Source organism: Musa acuminata, chromosome BXJ1-4 (assembly GCF_036884655.1).
Source record: "Musa acuminata AAA Group cultivar baxijiao chromosome BXJ1-4, Cavendish_Baxijiao_AAA, whole genome shotgun sequence".
Lineage (NCBI taxonomy): Eukaryota > Viridiplantae > Streptophyta > Magnoliopsida > Zingiberales > Musaceae > Musa > Musa acuminata.
Window position 1 is genome coordinate 10,535,991 of NC_088330.1, and position 22,636 is coordinate 10,558,626.

The 22,636-nt window shown below is 35.3% G+C and overlaps 2 protein-coding genes across 4 annotated transcripts; both read right to left on the reverse strand.

The window, feature by feature from the left end:
* Positions 1 to 180: 180 nt before the first annotated feature.
* On the reverse strand, positions 181 to 6,186 carry LOC135648304 (cellulose synthase-like protein E6). 2 transcript variants are annotated; one of them, XM_065165841.1, is made up of 8 exons: positions 5,436 to 6,186; positions 4,403 to 4,718; positions 3,820 to 3,960; positions 3,234 to 3,365; positions 2,368 to 2,580; positions 1,899 to 2,123; positions 1,472 to 1,819; positions 181 to 854 (listed from the first exon to the last, which is right to left on the reverse strand). In XM_065165841.1, exons 1-8 carry the CDS (start codon positions 5,705 to 5,707, stop codon positions 315 to 317), a joined length of 2,187 nt encoding a protein of 728 aa, XP_065021913.1. In that variant the 5' UTR covers positions 5,708 to 6,186; the 3' UTR covers positions 181 to 314. The 2 variants fall into 2 exon arrangements, with proteins under 2 accessions (XP_065021913.1, XP_065021921.1); XM_065165849.1 differs by having other exon boundaries at positions 4,403 to 4,722; positions 5,436 to 5,569.
* Positions 6,187 to 7,205: 1,019 nt separating this feature from the next.
* On the reverse strand, positions 7,206 to 15,389 carry LOC135648311 (phosphatidylinositol/phosphatidylcholine transfer protein SFH1-like). 2 transcript variants are annotated; one of them, XM_065165862.1, is made up of 11 exons: positions 15,162 to 15,386; positions 15,021 to 15,049; positions 13,125 to 13,208; positions 12,991 to 13,044; positions 12,316 to 12,393; positions 11,226 to 11,279; positions 10,379 to 10,438; positions 10,194 to 10,289; positions 8,939 to 9,040; positions 8,742 to 8,822; positions 7,206 to 8,105 (listed from the first exon to the last, which is right to left on the reverse strand). In XM_065165862.1, the coding sequence occupies exons 1-11, from the start codon at positions 15,214 to 15,216 to the stop codon at positions 7,788 to 7,790; spliced, it is 1,011 nt and encodes a 336-aa protein (XP_065021934.1). In that variant the 5' UTR covers positions 15,217 to 15,386; the 3' UTR covers positions 7,206 to 7,787. The 2 variants fall into 2 exon arrangements, with proteins under 2 accessions (XP_065021934.1, XP_065021942.1); XM_065165870.1 differs by lacking the exon at positions 12,316 to 12,393 and having other exon boundaries at positions 15,162 to 15,389.
* Between the last annotated feature and the right edge of the window lie 7,247 nt (positions 15,390 to 22,636).

A 22,636-nucleotide genomic window follows, 5' to 3' on the forward strand; every position in this document is an offset into this window, starting at 1 on the left:
CTTTGTGGGTAATTAATTCGTCATTACCTGATAGATCAGATCAAGATTTTAAATCCCCTATCCAATACAAATTCGTTATAATCCAAATAATAATAATACTCAATGTCACTAATTAGACATTATTTAGACCAGTAAATACTGACTAGTAATTTAAAAAAAGTAGTAAAATAACAGTGCAGCTAACACCATTAACAAATGATCCATTAGTAAATGGTTCTAACATCAGAACTCTTAATTGCTTCTCTGATGAACTTGCAGTATAACCACTGAACCAGTTAATAAAAGCAAGAACTTGTTCATCACAAGTTTGAATTCTAGTACAATGAAAGGAGACAAGCCAATGCAGCAATGAGACATGATTCAAGTGCTAAAAATGTTGGAAGTTTGCCTCCATCTTTCCTTAGGAACATCCCATGGTAGATTGGCAAGTTGAGCATTACCAACATCCCACAAAGAAGAAACTGAAGAGCCATTTGATCTTTAAATCCCTCCCTCACCACAGCCATTATCACACTAGCCACCAAACAGAGCAGGTTAAGCATGGCTATCGCGGCCAACACCGAGAACATTGGAGAAGATGATCCAAACTCCATGACCCCTTTCTTCAGTCTCTCCAATGCCTCATGATCAGCAACCTTAGCAGTAATATCAAAACTGGACTTGCCAAGTCCCAGTGATTGCATTGTAGTGTCTAATAAGCTGAAGAAGTATGAGCAAGTTCTTCTCATTAATCTCATTCTTTGCATGTTCCACCAGCTTCGGAATGACTGCTGACACCAAAGGGCCTCTCCTAAGCTGTATGCTTGTGTACCGATGATCACATACACAAAGACTGGGAACCAAGAACTTGAGATCTGCTCACAGAAACTTGTCACAGTCAAATACTAGCCTCCAGCAGTAAAGCATGAAGGTTTAAGTGTTTTCTATGCAACTATAGTGTCACATTGAAAAGGTCTGGTCTATTGGAGATTAGATCTACAACTATAAGTTTCAGATGCCTTGTTTTGTTTTATATTTAGTTAAAACAGGGAATAAGTATGTAACTGACATGTAGGATACATTTTCTCAAATTGGAAAATCTGCCTTGAGTAGGATTCTGACCATTATTCTTCACCTGTGACTATTTTTTTGTTGTATATGTATTGAAACAAACATCTCATGAATTTCATATTTAAAAGATTAAAGGTCCCAACAATGAAAAAGAAAAATGTAAGATATGAATAGCAACAGCTAATGTCATTGGAGTAATAGCAAGAAACTGAAGAAAAAGAGATCTGAATCAACTTTGCGCATGCTAATTCAGTAGCTAAGTCTATAGCCCAAAACTACTCATGTTAACTTAGCAGTTCCTCTCTTAAATGTTAACTAAGAATGAGCTAAATGATGCCAACAAGACTAGACTAAGTCATCAAAGTAGATGAACTTGAAATCTGTAAGAGCTAAGCTTGAGAAAGTGGAAAGGAGTACTTACTCTTGGGTACAAAGGAATGCCTTTGAGAAGGCAAAGGGAAGGGATAATAACATAATATAGAGTTGGCAACGACATAGGAGCCCATAACATGTATGTAGCATAAGACATCTGAAGCCTTAACTCGATCTTTCCATAGCCATAGAGAAAAGGACAATATTTCGAGAGGAAGGTTTGGAAGAGCCCTTCAGACCATCGCTTGTGTTGCACCAATAGCTGTGACAGTGTAGTAGGAGATATGCCTAAGAAGCCTTTCCTCGAAGGATTGTAGTAAATTGATCTCCATCCGTTCATTTGGATTGACAAGCCAGTTACCACATCCTCCACCAAGCACCCATACTTGATACCAATCTGCAAGATGAGAGACCATCACCATAACTGTGTTTGTGTGTATAAGAGAGAGAGGGAGTGTGAGAGAAGGAGAGATTACATCTTTGCCCCAGTTAGTGTTCTGCTCATAGGTACATGATGCAAGATCCTTTGCTCTCTCTTCTAAAAAGCTTGTGCTTTCTTCTGGTTTTCTCATTTTTACTTGGTTCCACATATCCCTGAGCATCCTACGGTGCTCGCTATACTTGAGGCCACACAAACTTTCTCTTCTGTGAAAGCATCCTGTGCCAAGATATATGGAGTCCCCCAGACCTGGCATTTCCACCTTCATTGGAAAACATTTTAAGCATGTAGGTCAGAAAGACAAATGTCGAGAAATGATATTATGTAACTATCTTTACATGGGCATTTCCCAGAAAAATTTTGTTTTGTTTTAACCAAAAAGATGTCAAAAATTGAACTATAGCTAAAGAAATTATTCTTTGAATTAGAAGTTAATAATTCAAAAGGAGAAAAAAAAAGAAGTTGTGTAAAATTTAGTGAATAATTTGTGTTTCTCGTGCCGGTACCTCATTTACAATTGATATATAATCACCATAGATGTTGTTCTTGTCAAGATTGTTGAAGTTCTGTGGAAACTGCACATACCCAATTTGCTGACCGCTTTCTTCATCCAGGAAGAAACACATTGCATTCTTCACTGATTCTGAACTGTTGGAGTACATATCACAGTCCACATTGAGAATAACAGGACTGTTGCTTATCTCGGAGGATACTCTTATCTGCACAAGATTAGGGTAACATTAAGAATATTCATGTATACCTTTTTCTTATGTTAGATAATTGAACATGTTAAGAGAACACATCAGATCATAAATTAAAAGAAATTCTAATAAAATAACATATCATCAAACTAGTAGAATATGCTTCTCAATTTTTGCTTGCTTCTAATGTCCACTTCATAGTTTCTCGACAACAACACTTACTGGATTCATTTCTGTGACAGATGACAGAACTGAACAGTAACATCACCAAGGAACTGCCATGAACAACTGTAATTTCAAGCAGCTACATTTCATATTGGTGATCTTTGAACTCTTAACTGCCAGAAGTATCTACAGTTTTCCAGTCTGGTGCAATGTGGAATGAACTTATAATCTGATGATTGAATCGATTCCATGATTCTAAGTTCAATCTGGTGCAATGTGGAATGAACTTATAATCTGATGATTGAGTCGATTCCATGATTCTAAGTTCATAACCCCAGTCATTTCCCATTTTTGGTAGAACAGATCTGCTAATTCTCCTACGTACTTTCTTATCCAAAAGAAAAAAGAATAAAAATAAGCATCCAACATTGCACTATAACAATTAAGGTGTGTACTTGTACATGCAGATATGAACATGAAATGGTTGGATAAATATCATAAATTACCAATGCATTTAGTGCTCCGGCTTTGAAATTATGAGGATACCGAGGCCTTTTTTCTCGAGATAAATATACAAGTGTTGGTAGGGTGTTTCCTTCGATATCTATAGCATTCTGGTCCCTTCCATCAATTAATATCTGAAGAACAAATTTTAAAAATGTCAGCAGTAAGTAAAAATGTAAAGGCCCGCGCAGAGAAGAGCTTTAAGCTAACACATACATTTTGCTGCCCTCCACAAAAAGTCCTTGTTCATCTTTAACATCTAGTAAGAGTATAAAAGCCATGTTGAAATTTATCAAGTTCTTAATTCCAACTCATGAAGATTTTTAGCCTCCAGGATACCAGCATGGAATATAGTTACCATCCTTATTCAAGAACAAAAAACAAAAACAAAAGAAAAGAAAAGAAAAAAACTAATTCAGCATGGGACTCTACTTGTTCAAACTGATAAATGGCTACCTGCAACTCAGTAAAAAATCGAACATGGAACTTCTTAGAATTTGCAACAAGAAAGAATATGTTGCATGATACTATGGTCTTGGAATCGTGAATAAATATTCTTTAGTCATTTATCAGGGAAAAATGTGCCACCTGCACTATAGCCCGGTGATTTCCAGGTGTAATTTGTGAATTCCATTCAGAAAAGCCCTTGTGTTGCTTGTTAACACTGCTTGCAACCCGACCGAAATCGGTTGCAACTTTAATCCGGTCCTCCATCGCATAGTACATCTCCTAATTCAAAGAAAACAACAGCGAAGTCAAATCGATTTTGTGATAGCATAGGCAAATGACGATTTATAGTAAATTCATAGCACAAGCAAAACTGTCACACTCTTCTATCTAAGTTGGTAGCACCGCATTGCATCAAATGATCTCTCTTATCATCTGACCACAACAGAGAAAGTTGATTTCAGTAATTTATCACCAAAAGAACCATGTTTATTCCATCAGCTTTCTTAGCATTAATTGACGTGATGGAATTATGAAGTTCCAAAGAAGCTTGACCTTTTACACAAAAATAAATGACAAACATTTCCTCCTCAAGTTTTCGATCAAATCTTGTCCAATAGCATGGTCCCTTGGAACTCATAGATGATATCAAAATCTTTCTTGCTGAGTTGTGCTTCTTGATCATTTAATTCAACATGAAAAGGGAAGGAGAATTACAAATTACCTTGATGCGATCCAACTCACTGGCATAGCGAAGATCATGTTGCTCGGGTGACGAGAAGTACGCTGCCGGGGACCTGGGCTCCACATTGAACCTTTTACAGAATGAAATCCAGTGTCTGACAAAATCTGTGGCTTCTAGCAGTGAATAAAATGTCAACTCAGAGGCACCATCATCCGATACATAGATGCTTAACTTCTCTGGTGGGTAGTCATAGGCCATCACCGAGAGTACTGTGTTCATAACCAGGACTGGTGGCTCGATGGTAGGATCAGCAGTGCAAACAAATATGTCCACAGGTGGCAGCTCATTCCCATATCTAGCTTCAGATGTTGAATACAGGATCAGAAGAAAACATCAAGCACATCTCATTGATTCATGACCCAAACTTAAGTTCTTATGCTTCATCTTCATCCCAAGATAACAATATAGAAAGTAGACAAAAGAACATTTTTCAGAGATTAAGTTAGTAAATAAGCACCCTTTTGTTTTGGTTCTAGCTCAAATCGAACAAGTTCTAGTGACTGCATATGTATAAACACACATTATGTGGCTATATTAATATTGGTTAATAAGCAAGATTAGATAAGTCAATAAACACCCTTTTTTTCTTGAGGAATGAAGAATGTCTTTGTTCTAGCTCAACTTGCACAAGTTCTAACATCACTACACATGGATAAACACTGGTTAATAAGCAAGATTAGGTAAGTCAATAAGAACCCTTTTTCTGTTGAGGAATCAAAAAATGTCTCTGTTCTAGCGCAACCTGTACAAATTCTAGCAAGAACTGCATATACATAAGCACACATCATGTCGATAACATTGGTACTGGTTAATAAGCAAGAATAATTTAGTCAATAAGCACCCTTTCCTCTTGAGGAATAAAAAATGTCTTTGTTCCTACCTCAATCTGCACAAGTTGTTGCAATCACTACATATGTACTAACACACATCAAGTGGATGCAGTAATACTGATTAATGAGGGTATTCCTGCCTAATCTAAATCAGACAAAGAGCAAGAAGAGAAAAACCCTACTTTTGGGAGAGCCGCTCCTTGAAGGTTCGGTGGTAGATAGGGCACCACCGGAAGGATTGGGTGAGAACCCAGTAGAACCCAAAGCAAAGCTCGGCCACCAGCATCCCCATCCAAGCCCACCTCCCCTTCTCCCCGATCTCCGGTATGTTCGTAGTTCTGTACACCCATGTCAAGCACACCCCACCACACACCGACGCAGCATACAGCTTGTACCATGTTCTCCCCCTCCTCACCCTGGTCTCAAACAGCCGTCCCTCCCCTTCTCCCCCCATCTCTCTCTCTCTCTCTCTCTCACTCTCTCACTCTCGGGTGATAGAGTCCGTCCAATGAGCACTGAAGCTAACAGCTGAGTCCAAACGAAGGAATTTTCGCTTCCATTGGTTTAGGGGATAGAGTTGACTGGTGTTTTGGCACACACAGTTCTCGGTCATACTCTCTGCCTCCATCGATTCTGCCTAAAATATGCATTAACGAGAGACTCGTACATGGATAAGTTTTTCTTGTTCTTGTAGCGAAATTGGTCATTAAAATAGTCAACAATGGGGAGAAAGAGTGTGCCGTGGAGAGTCGCTCTTCGTCTCTCCTCGAACTGTGTGGTGTTTGTGTTGTCTTGATGGCTTGCACTGAGCATGTTGGTCAATCTACGGCTTGCTTCGATGGGTTGCCTTCGTGTCGATCCCGAGCTCGGAGTTTGCTGCTGTAGATCCGCAGGTAGATTTGGCTGACGTTTAAGTCGGCGGCGGCGGGACGGAAATCTATAACATAGGAAATGGGAGAGGAAAGTCGGCGGCGGATAAATATTGCGGCTTTCTTTTGTCTTTTAAAAGGAGTTTTTTTTCCTGAAAATCTAAAAAGAAAAATTTTTCCTCAATTTTTATTAGTTTTCTGTCAACCAAACATTGAGGGAAAATTTTATAGTCATTGGAGTTTGTTGTGATCATATGCCCAAAGAGTTTTACCATGACATGATCATATTCTAGAGCAAGATTTTTTTTTTCGAAAATTAAAACCTTATTAATAACAAAACAAAGGATACAAATAATTAGATTAATTAATCATAATTATAAAGAGATAAACTAATATTTGAATTGGTTTATAGGACTCGATGAATCTATATATTTTAGATGAGTTAATTATATATTACCTCTTATACTTAAATTTTATTATTATCGTGATTTTTGTACTTCAAAAATTTATATTGAACTTCATCTTGAAAGTGAAACAAATAATCTTATTTGTTCTAACGTTATTAGTTGTATCGATGAAAATATAATACGTGACACTGTATTAAATTGATGCGAAAATAATGGACAAAAAATAATTTTAACATTGCTTATGTTTCTAACATGTGAGATGTTGACATTACGTTTTTTCGATAAAATCATTAGAAACAAAAGAGACGTTGAAATTATCATTTTGTCTATCACTTTCACATTGATCTAGCACATGATGTCATATATTATATTTTTCGTCAATACAACTATCGATATTAAGATAAATAAAATTATTTATTTTATTTTTAAAACTATTAAGGATCCTAATTTTTTTTTAATGTACCGAGATGTTAATAAAATCTAAGTATAAGGGATAATATGTAATTAAGCCATTTTAGATTGATGATTCAAACCAATAAAACCGATGGATCAATACCGCATGAATGATTTATGATTCCCTTCATCTAGCTTTAAATCAATATAACAAGTCTTAAGCAAGCTTTTGTAGTATTTTCAAGCATATTTACCATTTACCTATTCTATTTAAATCAAGATATTGACAAAAGAAGATTGACCTTAGCATCAACAGAATTATCCAAAACATCTAATTTATTACAGGATTCTCTACAGAGTGGAAAAAAGAGGAGGAGAAAGCATTACATCTGAAAGCAGTAGGATCACCAGGGATTTGGTAGTTCTGGGAGCAATAAATCATACATAGGTGAAAGTTCTGTTCAGAAATACATATGCGACACATGAGATGATAATTGTCTACTTTTCATCTCATTGGAACAATTTGCTTTATTTGGAATGCAAATAGATTCCACATATACAGTGTATCATCCTTTGATACTCAAAGATCTTGATGCTGCTTTATGAGAATAGAATCAGATGAGTTCAACCCTTCGTCCTATCCCACTGGATTAAAGGAGAAGGCTTTTGCCCGCTTCAACTTCCTCAAATCTTGCACCACAATTGCAAGGACTTGCTACTGTTACCTTAAATACTCTTTTTAAGGAAAAAAAAAAAAACACATTTTGTTGAAGCCACATTTGGTGCATTGGATGACCTGCTGCAATACAAAAGCAGGACAAAACTGCAGTGCAGCTTGAAGTAGTTGCCTAGACCAGTGGCATCTTTAGGCACCACTGATATGAAGACAATTCAGTGGGTGAGTGAGACCACTGTGATCCCTGACCTTATGGAGTTCAGATTCTAATTTCTTGACCACTTTTGTTCCCTCAGTGTCAGCTATAGGCACTTCTATGTTGAAGCGTCCTTGCTTCCGGAGTGTGGCATATTCCTGGATTAATGCTTGTTGCTTGATGTAGTTGTAGAGCTGTTGGTGGAAAGGATGGTCCAAGGAGTAGCAATCATCAGCTCCAGCAGACGAAATCCGAGATGACCCATTACTTTCTCTTCGGCAGAAGTGGGGAAGAGAATCATAATCCATTATCTGCAGATTTAGAACCTCAAAAAACTGTAAGCATGTTTGTTTAAAAGGTTAAAACCAAGAGATAAACAGTTGTGACACAAGCATAGAACAAAGTCAGACCCACATCCCATCCAATCCCAAAAAGAAGCAACGAAGAAGAAAAGAAGATAATTTACTTGAAAAATACTCCCCTGCAAACTAAAAATTGAATGGCCAAACTTAGAAAGAAAAATATCATGATTTGTTGCTAAGACCTCTACAAATTTAATATCTGATGAAGCTAAATTTTCAACTTGGAATGGAAAATCGAACAGCTTTTCATGACATATAAACATCATCAGACAATAAATTTAAACAAGGCAAAGCTGCAGTGCCAGACAGATAAATCATATCAGCTGTGAAAATGAATGCAAATTCCTTAATTCTTCATGAAAATGGAAAAGCAACACTAACTTAAATACTCTTACAGATTGGAAGATGTAAATGTTAGATTGGAAAAGCAACCATAGACTGGTCTCTGTGATATATATACTATGTTTGAGAAAGTACAGTTATATGTTCATACCAAATATTCTAGTTGTTACACAGTAATATAGTCTCATGTTTAAATGATTGAAGATTCTTCTGCTGCTAAGAAAAACAACTGAAGCTTCTCACCTTCAACAACTCATCTCTGCCACAACCTTGCAGTATTTGTATTTTCCTTCTTGTCCTTTCTTGTAAAAGAGGCTTCACAACCTGGCAAAGCAAAGACACACCAAGCACCATTTTTATAATAATTAGAACACACACCACTCAAGATAGGAATCAACATCTTGATAACAATAGATATCCAACTGGAAGTAACCATCTACCTTCCAACATGCTGAGAATACATATGGAGCGTTAACTACATAATACGTTTGTGTCTTCTCCGGATAGTTTAGGTCATCAATAGTTGTTATGATGGTCATTAACTGCACCCATAAACAAAACAAAGAAGGAAACTTCAACATATCTATCAAAGGTATTAGCGTGAGAGGCATTACACATGCAGCAAACTTAAAGATTAACATTTGACTTGGGACGAAAGACTAAAAACTTCATTTTCATGCACGTAAAACAAACCATGAAAGAAGAGTTTAAAAAAAGGATACAAAGATCACAAAGACATTGCAGTTATTGAATTTTCTGTTTTTTTAATTAAATATGATGTTGGTGCCAGCTGTTAGAAAGAGCTTGTGATTTCTATTTATATAATCACCTGATATCTAGCAAAATAAGCAAGCATTTTCTTTACATAAATAATGAGGAACGGATTAGCAGCATCTGATGTGATGTGTTGTACCAAAAACCTGACCGCCTGTGTATTTGATTCATTCAAGACCATTCTTCCCAGAAAGAAAATTAAGCACTTCCCATGAGCAACCGATTTTTCATTTGAGCAGCAAGTCTCAGAACAACTACCACATTTGGATAAAAGGGATGCAGATAATCTAAAGAAATCAACCAACATTAAACTCTTTTGTCGTACGTAATCTAAATGAATGTGAAATTGCATAAGACAGTCTCATCAATGAGTAGCCAATAAATTTAATATCCAGTTAACCCCAAAACTTTCACTTTGCAGATTTCATTGCGTCATGGTTGGTTTGTAAAATTTCCAACTACTTTTTAATCTTTATTTTTCACCTTCCTGTGCAATTTGAAACCATCTCCAAATAATATCGATGATAGTATTTTGTATTTATTATAAAAATGCACCAGCTAAAGCTATGCATTTTATTTTTCAGGCACCAACTTTATTCATGAGGTGTTGTACAAGGAAAGTCGAGCGGAATGTTGCTAAGCCATTCTCTTGGCGAAAGACACAAGGGATCTTTAGATTAGTTAGCATATAATTAGGTCAAGCCATAGTCAAGTTAGGACCTATATTTAAAATGATTGCAAGACTACTTTAACCTCTCTTACCGCCAAAAACAGACCTTAAAATATGATTTCTGTCAAGTAAAAAATTGACATTAACACTTTCTGTTATGTAAAACTTGAAAGCTTCAGATAAAATTTAAACAAAACTGTTTATGTGAACAACGACAATAAAGTTTGTTATTTTGTTGGGGAAGAATTTACCTTGATATGGCTCAATGCTGAAAGCTTCAGACCAGTCATATCCAAGACTTTAACACATTTTCCAATATGCCGCCCGTACTTCTTTGTTGCATTAGGCTACCAGAGGAACAAATAAAAGAAAACGAAAATAAGAATTTGCATGTGCTTGAAGAATGTACATTATAAGAATTGACATTGACACTCACCAATATCACACGATCTCGATACTCATTAATTTGAATGTGTGACTGCACATATTGATTCACCTAACATGAAAAAAATACACAATTAATCAGATGTTGGACAAAGGGATCGTAATAATTGCCATAGATTTCTACAAATTCTCTGGTAAATGCATCTGCAAGATTAACCAAGTGCTGTTATCAACTTGCTAGCTGGCATTGCCACAAAGGAAAAGCAGAAAATCTTGCTTGTATTTAAAACATGGATTGATAGAATTATGCTGCACAAACATTCACATGGGGTTTCAGGTGCATAAGATTGGTTGAACTAGTGTCCAAATCTGAACATGTCAACAGGAACCATTTTTGCTTTCAATGTTGTTGAAGTAATGGTTTTGGCAAATATTCCGATTTGTTGCTGGAGAGGACAACAAATCTCTTAGTATGATTTTTTATCTTCTTTTTTCAGGTCCCTATTTAATTTACCTGTAATCTGAAAAAATATTCTGAGATTTCTGTGGATGTTTAAGGGATCTTTTTGTTTCTATTTTTCCAATATAGTATGGTAGGCATAAGTCATGTACATCTGGTAAATCAGAAAAAAGAAATCCAATTTAAAGTTTAGTTGTCCCCACCAATCTATCATTCTTTTGCATCTGTGCCTCTGAAAACCCAAAGACTAGATAATAAGGTTCATCAAGTATCAAAGAACACATAAGTTTCTATAACTGGCTAAGCATCAGCATAAATCAACACAAGAAACAAAATGAGCATCAAGACATGAAAATCAGATCATTTATTTCACAAGAATGTTGATTAAACAGAAAAAAGATGATGGCATATCAACAAGAACAGAGTTGTCATAAGTTACCGATGCTTTGTCTAATGTGCTGAGTCCAACACCTATTGCAAAAACAGGAAGGCCCTGTAACAAAGAGAAAAGTATTAAATTACATTATCAAACAATAGTCTACTTTTATAAAAATGGGTTATTATTTGTAGGAGCTAAATGAGACAAAAGTATCATAGGCATTTCTGGAAAACAATCAGTAAAACAAAATTAATTTCCATTTGACATAAACACTTTAATGTATGGGCATATAAATTAACCAATTTGAAAAGGTTAATTGATTCAGATCTGTGGTATGAGGAGAGGTAGAAGAAGACATAATACTTCATTAGAAACAGAACCAATGAAATTTGACAGTTCTTAGATTGACTAATGATGTTGCCCTCAACAGAGCTTGATAGCAAGAAGGGACCCATTTGGCCAACCCTAAGCAGCTGGTCAAAAACACACTGTATTTCATATATAAAGATGCCACTTTCTCAATCTTATATATTGTCTCCATAGCATTCTAGCTCATATGATCCGCAAGAGTAAAGCAGGGAAAGTAAATATGGACATCCGACATTTATCCACAGACAATGTCGGAAAGTCTCTGTATAATTTGATATGAACAAGGGCAGGAAATTCCCAAGTATTATTTCTCTAAAGTATCGTTCCACAAATTGAATGTTGCATACAATGCAACTGATATGGGACCTGGCAGATTTCTACTTTTCAATTGTATTCCAATGCATGTTGCTGTCTACAAGTGTCCTTGGAGCAATCGGCTGACCAACCGTGCATTAGGATCATGGCTATGTCCAAGCATAAGCTGACACAACAACCAAATATACCGGTCAATATATTGTATTTTCCAAACAAAGATAATTATGTACGCAAAGGACAACCTCCACAATCAATTTTAATTACCACTGCTTCATCTAAACACAAGGTGAAGGAGAAGGTATAATATGGAAAAGATATTGTATTTGCAGTTTGCAGCACATTGCTACTTATATGCACAAATTAAGTAATAAGTGCATGGGTTGGAAGGGTTGACCAAAAAGTATGTGGCATAGAATAGCATGATAATAGCAACACTAAAGTTAGTACACATAAAAGAAGATAATACCTCCTTAGAGTATCCTGATAATCCTACAAGTTGCGAGTCACGGACTGCTCTAAATAAATCTGCTGGAATTATTGGTTTCTACATTCAGAAAAGATCCATGTTAGTACATAGCATACTTAAATTCAGCAATGTTAGCATGCTATATCCCTGATAACATGATTAGCTTTACAATTTTATGTCTCTCTTTGTAATGAAACAACAAAGACTAGCATTTCAACTCCAGAGTTTACATTCTGAAATCTATGTGAATAAGCATACATAGACACATCGTTGTTCATCATTTTGTTGTCGACTTCATTCCTTGTGTCTTTTCCTTTATTTCATTCTGAAACTTTTCCTTTATTTCATTCTGTAACTTCATTCCTTGTGAATAAGCAAGCATACTGAAATCTCTTTTCCTTTATTTCATTCTGTAACTTTTAAATAAAACCAAGTAAATTTTGCTTTTACAGATTCAAAGACATTTTTTTGTGTCTGATTTAACATCAAAGCTTGGTGGCTAACTCACAGCAGAATTGTAATAAACAAATGCTTAAAATAAATAGGATGTAAAATACAGATCAAAGAACCAAGAAGTACTACATGCTAGATATAGCTGACAGACTAGCTAAAGTGTCATCATAAAACAATATTTTTTAATCGAAGAAACAAATTCTGTGTTAGAGGGGGACTCACTTTCAAGATATCATCAATGTGGTTTTGTATCCTCCAATCTAAGCAATCCACCAGCTGTGATGAAGACAGTTTATATATATTTTTAAGAATAAACATAAAAGGAAGAGCAATACAAGAGTGTGACATGGACAAACCATCTTATATGCTTTGGGAACACACCACTCTCTAGCTTTAAGATAGCGCATCATGGTTGCTGTTGGATATCCCTGGTGCATATTCTGCAGATGAAACAAGGCAGATATGAATATAACATCCATATAATCAACTCATTGAGCTAAAAAAATTGGGTGGCTCAGAGCACAAGGCTCTTCTATTGTGGGGTCATAATCAACTCAAGAAGCTTTTTTCTTAATCAATAGTAGAGGGAATTGTCTCTAATTTGAGAAATTCCATATGAAACAAGAATAATTTATAACATTTGTTGGTTCAAGCTTTAAAAGAGCCAAACCAAAAAGCAGCCCATCAGCACCAATACATCTAGACAATCACAAAACTTGAAGTTTAAGGGTGGAATACCACTCCATTGCTACATAGATTATTAGACTTATAAAAAACACACAACCACTTCTTTCTTTAAGTCACAGGCATCCAGGCATACTAATGCAAGATACTAGTTTCCAATCTAAAGTCCATCATTGTTTATTAATGAGAATCTTAGTAACTAATTAATGAACAAGATATCAGGTCCTTTCCCAGTGCCATGAGTATGATGCGTTTCAAGGTTAGAGAGAAGAAAATGTTGAAATAAAAAGAGTGAAAAAAAAATTAAGCATCAGCTGGAGCTGCCTCACCAACTCCACAAACATTTAATGCATAGGTTGATTTCAGAAACAGTGATGTCAAAGATATTGTCATTTTCAATAAAATACTGTAATTACCAATTAATGAAGTATGCACAAAATTACCAAGTAAATCAAGCACAAGGTAAGAAGATAATATGATTATCAAATATTGGTAGTCTACTAATTCATTATGTTTTTTGACAAAAGAACAAATGATCATACATTTTTTTTAATACTTTTGGAGAATAGACAAAGATATGATTAAATCTATTCCAAAGCCCAAAGAAAATACATAAAGCTAGTTGACAAAAACAGATGAAAATTATATCAATTTTGAAAAAAAATCCGTAGCAGAGAGATAAGACTTTTTGAAGAGTATAGTAGCTCTATATATAAACTAGGAGAAACGAACTCTAATCTGCCAACAGGTTGAAACACATGAAACCTAGACTACTGTTCCTAAGAAGTAAGGGGATCTGATCATTTCTGACACCAACTATTGTCTCAGACTCTTATCTAACTGATGAATTCAGAATCACCTGGCATATTAAGAGGCTTAGTGAAATAGAAATCCAGTCCCATGATGCCAATTCATGAATTAGATTGACCATCATTTGGTACAAAATTTTTCCTAGGGTTAACAGAGTCTGATTTCAAGCTCATCCACGAAATGTTGCAAAAGAAGATTCGTGAAAAGGTCTAACCGTTTAAGATGAAAGTAAACAAATTATTGATCTTACACTAAACTAGAAGCAAGGTGCATACCAAAACAGCCAAATTAACCACCATGCTGTTAAGATCTCGGTGTAAATTGATGAACCTTCCAATCCGAGCATACATCCTTCCAACATCCTCGGATAACAAACTTACAGAAACTCGTTATCGGAAGCACAAATTCCTATCCAACTATGAATTTAGGGACTCGAAAATCGTCCTTGCAAAGATCCAACCAATGGTCAACTTACTATGCATATCACCAGACACACGGTAATTCTAGCAGAGAACACGAAAGATAGTACAAAATGCTTTCTTTCTATAATAACATTGATGTCACCAAACCTATAAATTCCAGAGGACATGTTTCAAGAATGCATTCATGCAGAACATCAAGACCCAAGTGCAGCTCCCACAACCAAATCCAAGGACCCAACTTTGCCACAGAAAAAAACCAGACTTTTAACGGAGTCAACAATTCAAAGCAACCATCGGAAAGCCTATCCAGATCTCGAAAGTCCAAGAGACTTGTACCTGAAATGTGGCCTTCAGCTGCTCATCCACTGCAAATAATTCAACCAATAACAAAAAAAAATCAGTAAAAGGAAAAAATAAAAACAGCATAAAAATCCGACCATCGAAAACTAAGATCCGCGGAGACACGAAGCGACCGACCTTTGTCCAAGAGGGTGGAGAACTGCTTGATGGCGTCCTGGCAAGCGACCGCCATTACTCTCCTCGGGGAAGGAATCGGGGTGGGGATAGTCAGGGTTTGGGGATAGGATTTGAGGAGGAGGAGGAGGAGGAGGGTGTACTCGGATCGACGTCGTCTTCTCTCCCTCTCACAGGCGTCGACTCGAAAGCTCGTCGGCTTTGTCGTTCCTCGTCGCTTTCTGTGACCTCAGGTTCTTTAAAAAGGGAGGAGAGTAAAACTTGGAATTCCAAATTGGAAGCGGGAGGGGGAAATGGTTAGTTTGAAACTACCACTACTACTTCTAATCATATTAATTATAATTATTTATTTTATTTATTTATTTATTATTATTATTATTATTATTATTATTATTTCTATTATATATATATATATATATATTCTTTGTTTTGAAAAAAAAAATTTAATTTTTTTTTTCATTTTTATATTTTTCATTTGATACCCTCTTATACAGCGATGGCTATGACTTGATCTTCTATTTATTAACTCTCATCCATGGATCGATCCATAAGATATATCCTTAAAAATATAATTATTAGGTATAATTTGACATTATATTTTTTATTTCAAACAAAACATATAAGTTTGAAAATACAACAAAAAAATATTTAAAGGGTACACCGTATTAATTGATTCATATGGTGTGTATGCGAGTTGTTGGAGGATTTCGTCAATGTATTACAAGACTTAAGAGGTATCAAATGAAATATATAAAAATAATTTTTTTTTCAAAAAAATTGAGAAGAAATTTTTTAGAAAATTATTAATATATATATATATCAATTTAGAAGATTTGATATAAATTATTTGACTTCTATAAATATCCCTTGAGATTTGAGATAGAAAGAAAAAAAAATCCATGTTGGTGATCTTAAATCATTGAAACATTATAATTTTTTGTTTGTTTTTGCTGAATTTATTGATATTTTAGCCATTGATGGGACCTAATGGAGATATAATGCCAAGTAAAGTAGAAGAAGAAAAGAAGAAAAGGAGATAATGTCAATTTAGAATTTAATTCCGTCGCATCCAATCCGAGTAGATACCACCTAACATTTGAAGACGTGAATCTTAGCCTTCGATTCATATCAATATCTCATGTTTTGACATTTATGTAGCGTCCACGTAATGCTTATGTGACATTTACGTGTCATATATTTGGACATGTCAACTACCATTTTAACGACATGCCAACCACCACTGATCAACATTAAATTCTAGTTTGACCTCCATTGGGTTTTGGTCCATTATTTCTTGCAAATGTTGTCGAGAGAGAGAGAGAGAGAGAGAGGATAATTGACATATTAAAAGTGCCAAAACTAATTTCTTTTCTTTTTTTTATATGGGTCATAAATATTTGTCATAAATATTCATAGAATAGTTGATGCCAACTCATTTCTTAGATTGATTTGGAGAAATTAACATAAAATAGATCTCATTAACATAGACACTCATCTCTTCTTTACATTGAAATAGATATTGTTTGTAATTATTAATTAACGAGGGTAAAATAGCTCATCAATAAAGAAATATGCGTGATTGATGTCAACTGATAACACCTTCGAGATTGAATACGACTGATAGAAATTATATGTTTTTGAGTCATTATATATTATTACTTGTGATTAATGAGCCAATGCATCTACTTTTATATACATACATACATACTTATATAAGCAACTTTGGCAAATGTAAGTTTCTTAAAAAACCTAATTCATAGTTATTATTATTTAATAATAAAATCACAACTAGAAATTTCATCTTACGCTAAGTTAAATTCTATGGTAAACTTAATAAAAATGACCAACTTATCCTTACATTTTTTATCTTTTATTATTACGTAATTGTTCAAAGTTTTTGAAATCTATTTTTATATTTTAAATATCTATAAAGTATACTTGTGTGATTATGAGTTTTATTTTCATCGATCCATCTTTTCTTTGCATGGTCATAAAATAATACTATACGAAACTACGAGTATTTTTTTTATAAAATAAATTACTAATAGGTTGTATTATGGTCCTTTTTATTTTTTTAGTTTTTGAATAATATTTATTGGATCTGTTTAGTTTAGTTAAACTCAAATAGAGATTTATTTAATATTTATTTATTATTAAGAATCCAAGTTCCAATGGACTTTATGGAACTCTATAAATAGTGATGTAACTATTTCTTTTCGACAGATAATGAAATATTATTCAATCTTTTGACTAATCCTAAAAGATCAATCCCCTCAAAGTGATCAAGGTCAATCCCCTTGAAGTGATCACCCATTTTCCCCTCTTTCTTCTACGATAAAACCCTAGGGTCTTATCATTTGGTATCATAGCAGCGATCCTCAATGTCCTCGCTACAGTTATCATCATCTCAAAAAAAAAGGGGGGGGGGGGGGAAGAAAGTAAGAAAGGTCGGCAGCCACACACCCTTGTTTCCCCTCTCCACCACCGCAACTCCCCGGCCAACGACGACCGTCACCCGCATCCCAGCCGCGACCTTCGCTGCCTCCTTTTCCACCACTGCTGCTGCTTCCCGACCGCTCGACCACCGCCACCGCTACTCCCCCAACAACCTTCTCTCCTCGCTAACCCATCTCGCTCGAGTGAGAAGGGCCACAGCCGTTATTTCCCAGCTAACGGACCACCCCCTCGTCGCTTCTACCATCGGTGATACTGCTCCTAACCACACCACCATCGCTACCTCCCCTTGGGTCGTAGCTTCAGCTGCACGATCCTTCGACGTTGCCAACTGCTATTTCTGTGGTGCGATAAAAACAAAGCGGGCGCTAGTTGTCACTATCGCCGCTATAACTTCCCAAACGACGACCGTTGCCCCCCTCCCAACTGCAACCCTTGCTGCCTCCCCTTGGGTCACAACTGCAACTGCTCGACCACTGCAGTTTCCCGACCGGCAGCCATGCACTCCTATTTCCCCTCTCCACCACTGCAACTCCCCAACCAACGATGACCGTCGCCTGCATCCCAATCGCAACCCTCGCTGCCTCCTTCTCCACCACTGCCACTGCTCCCCGGCCAGTGACCTTCCCTCCTCGCATCCATGAGCTGCCCTACCTCAACCCTAGTAGCGCATGCACCATCGATTCCTCTTCTCAACCCTGGCCGCTTCAACGCCACCTCCCTTCTCGCAGTGACAAAAACAGGGAAGCAACTCTTCCTCCTTGCAGTGATCGCAGCACTACTCTCGGCGTTTGCTTCCTCGACAACTTCACATCGACAGTGCTAATGCCCTTGACCAGACATCAAAAATAAGAATTGAGGATTACAAATTTATAATCTTACGCAATGGCCATCGATAACTCAGTGAAAGCACAAATGGAAGCATTAGAAATCATAATTGAGAACCGATTGTAAGAAACACTTAATGATTTTAAAAAGAGCCTACTAGAGAGCCTCAACAAATTTTAATAAGATGGGAGCTCAAGTTCTTTATTGCACAGATCTGGGGATACAAGAAAAGAGCCCCAAGATTGTGACACAAACTACCCACACATTAAAGTAGAATTTCTAAGATGGGAAGATGAGGATCCGACTAGTTGAATCTCTAGGGTAGAAAATTTTTTTCGCTTTCATAGGACCCCAGAAGAATCCAAGGTAGAAATAGCCTCAATCCAACTAGATAGAGATGCAGTCTAGTAGTATGATTAGTATAAAACTTGCTACAGAGTTTCTTCGTATGAGCAATTTAAGAGAGGGCTTCTTATTTGTTTTGGCCCATCTGAATACAAAAATGTTGATGGACAGCTCGTCAAATTCGTCAGACTTCTACAATGTTGGAATATCATAGCAGGTTTGAAAGATTATCAAATCAAGTCAGAGATTGGTCTAAATGACAACTAGTGGGCTCATTTATCGAATAACTTAATCCATATATTCGATGTGAAGTCAAAGCTCGTCAATCTCGCACTATGATCACTGCAATATCATTTGCACGTTTATTTGAGGAAAAAATCAATAGGGAAAATCGTCGGAATAGAAGTGACAACAAACATATGATCAGCAAGCCACCCACCCCTAACACCCGGACTAACCCGAGAAGAACTCAAGGAAAGATCAACGAAGGATTTGTGATGTCACTGTGATGAAAAGTGGAGTAGGGAGCACCGATATAAACAAGGGCAACTTCTTATAATTAAACCAATTGAGGCAGAACCGGAAGCTAATAATGTAAACTCCGACCATGAAGATATGGATTCTGATGATGATGTTGGACCTATCATACATATAGTGCATGCATTAGTCGACTACTCTAACCCGCAAACTATGAAAGTTGGAAGAATTTTGGAATATCAACATGTTACATTTTTTATGGATAGTGGTAGCATTAACAATTTTATGGATAGTAAGGTTGCCGACTGATTAGCCTACCACATTGAAGACTATAACAAATTCGAAGTAAAGGACGTCGATGGACAGATTTTAACTTGTAATAGCAAGTGCTCAAAGATTAAACTAACTTTGCAGGGCCAAGAGTTACTTGTGGACTTCTTTTTGCTACCCTTGGAAGAATTTGAAGTGGTTTTCGGAATTGAATGACTATCACCTTAGGTGATGTTTCGTAAAATTTTTCTAAACTACTCATAAAGTTTTTTATTAATGGAAAGCAGGTGATCCTAAAGGGAAAACGTGGAAGTAAGGTCATAACTACCACTAGCCATCGGATGGAGAGGGTTTTTCATAAGATTACAATACCAAAAGGCTAACCTATTGCTTACACCATCAAGAAGTGGAAACCGTACTTACTCGATCAACTGGTTGTGATGCGCTGCAGATACCCTGTGACTGAAGTGTTGAAAGAGGAACTCCTCGAGTTTGATGCTGCATAACCTTAAAGACAAGATTGATTTGAAGAGGGAGGAATTGTTAGGATCTTTTTTATTTTTTAAGTATTTAAATAATATTTATTGAGTCTGTTTAGTTCAATTAGAGTAGGATAGAAGTTTATTTAATATTTATTTATTATTAAGAGTCCAAGACCTGATGAACTCTAGATGGAACTTTATAAATAGTAATATAACAATTTCTTTTCGATAGACATTGAAATATTATTCATTTTTTTTTACTAACTCGAGGAGGCCGATTCCATGGAAGTGATCATCCATTTTTTCCTATTTTTTCTTAGATAAAATCATAGAGTCTTATCATATTGTTGCTTTATGGATGAATATTACTGTATAACTTAGGCAAAATTAACGATTACATAAGTTCATCTCATATTCATTTAAAATAAACTTGAATCCAAAGTGACCTTATTTATCATATCAAGGCTTGTCATATATTTGTTACATATTTGATAACTCAAATCAATTGATCGGTCAATTAGAATATATATATATATATATATATATATATATATATATATATATATATATATTCTTTTTAGACATTTAAGTATTTTCATTATAAGAGTGAAAGAGAAAAAGAATTATTATATTCAGAACTCTCTTTTTCTCTCTCTAATATATGATTGGCCTATGACATTCTCTTTTATTAAATTATAAAAATATTTTTATAATAGTATCCACATGCTTCATATTTCTAACCTAACGTGTATTATAATTTATTTTCAAACAAATTATTAAACATACGATCTGACCAATTGATCTATTAATGTAATCAATGATCCAATAAATGCGATTTGATTTTGAAGAGAGAGAGAGAGAGAGAAGATTTCATATCAAGAAAGTGGTAACGCATTGTGCATCATAAGAACTATTGACATGACATCAACCTTACAATCGATTTGGACAACCATCGTTCGTTTAACATCAATTGGGAGATAAGATAAGCGATCGATGCCTAAAGCCTGACTTGTTTGACCTCGCACCGAAAGGAAGCATCATTTAACTGTCCTCTTCCCAAGAATATGTTCCATTCATGTGTGCCATGATGCATCGTGTTTGGCATTAAAGTGCACAAACGCATGTGAATCTACTAATCCTTTTTGTTTTATTATTTAAAAATGATATCTTTATTATATAATATAATTAAGAAAAAAACATTATTATCAAACTTGAATTACACATAATCGAATCAAATCATTGATCGATCCGATTTAAATATTAGATTAAAAATGATAAATAATATATCAACGTATGTTAAGTATAAAAGATGTTGGCTAACCTAGCCGATAAGAGTCTAACCTTTGATATGAGATTCGCGAATGATCCATCCGTCGGTTCTATTAGTGATTCAATGATATAAATTATAATGTTATTATTATTATGGACTTGAAGCTCAAAATCATATCTCTAAAGCTATTGCGATCGTGTTGATACCATCTAAATCTTTATCGAGTGTGATTGATGGATCGCTCCACAACTATGTCGACGATGACTTGATGTCACAATGTTAGGCACAATAGTACCTTTTGGAATATATAAGAGTAGGTAAGGTAGTAGTCGTAAATTGTTTGTGCTGAACACAGCAAGGCTCTGAGTCAGCTCAAGTGCACAACACATCAGCACTGGATTATGACCCTTCTTTGAGAATGACTTGACCCCCACTTTTTGGGGAATAGTTTATGGCCATCCATCCCTCTTGGCCTCAAATATTTTGAGGTTCAATGTGACATGCGATGTTTGATGGAAATAAAATATTATATATAGCGGTCCATAGACTTTTTTTCTTTTGTGATACCCAAAGAAATATACTCTCTCTTCAGCTACAAGTCTCATTCTTGATAGCTAATATAATTATTAATCATTATCTCTCATAAAAAAAGAAACTCAAAGATTCTAAGAGTTTATACCATATAATTTTTCAACGATTAAAAAACTTGCACTAGTAGATTTTCAAGGGATTTTTTGTTTGTCTCTCATTGTCAGTATCTTTTTATGTATGTATGTATGTATATATGTATGTATGTCTATTAACCTTCAACTCATATCGATAATTGTTAATAATAAAAATACTCTCGGTATTCAAACAATTATAATAATGAAAACTAATAAAAATATGATTGTTTCTAAGTGATATTAATGCCAACTAGTGTAGTGTTGATCATAATAATCAAAGATGAGATGGTCAACTAGCACTAGGAATGATGTTAAATCTTATTTTACTTGAATTGATTAACTAGTGTAGTGCATGCATCCCAACCTCATCCTAATACCTATCTTGTTTAAATGGATTGGATAGAGGTAGATTGTATTTTATGACAGTCAAACATCAATTTTAATGTAAATATAAGCCAATCTTATTTATCTTATCAAATCATAAGATTGACTTGAGTGGATTAGATTGAGTTAATTTAAGCATAGTTATAGAGACATGCAATTATATGAGAATTATAGTGACTCTACTACAAATATAAAGTGTGGAAATAATTTGATGGTAGCTTTGTGGTCTAAACAAACTCAACAAAAAAAAAAGTATGCACTCCTTGCTAAAGTCTTTATTTTAAACTCATAAAAAATATATTT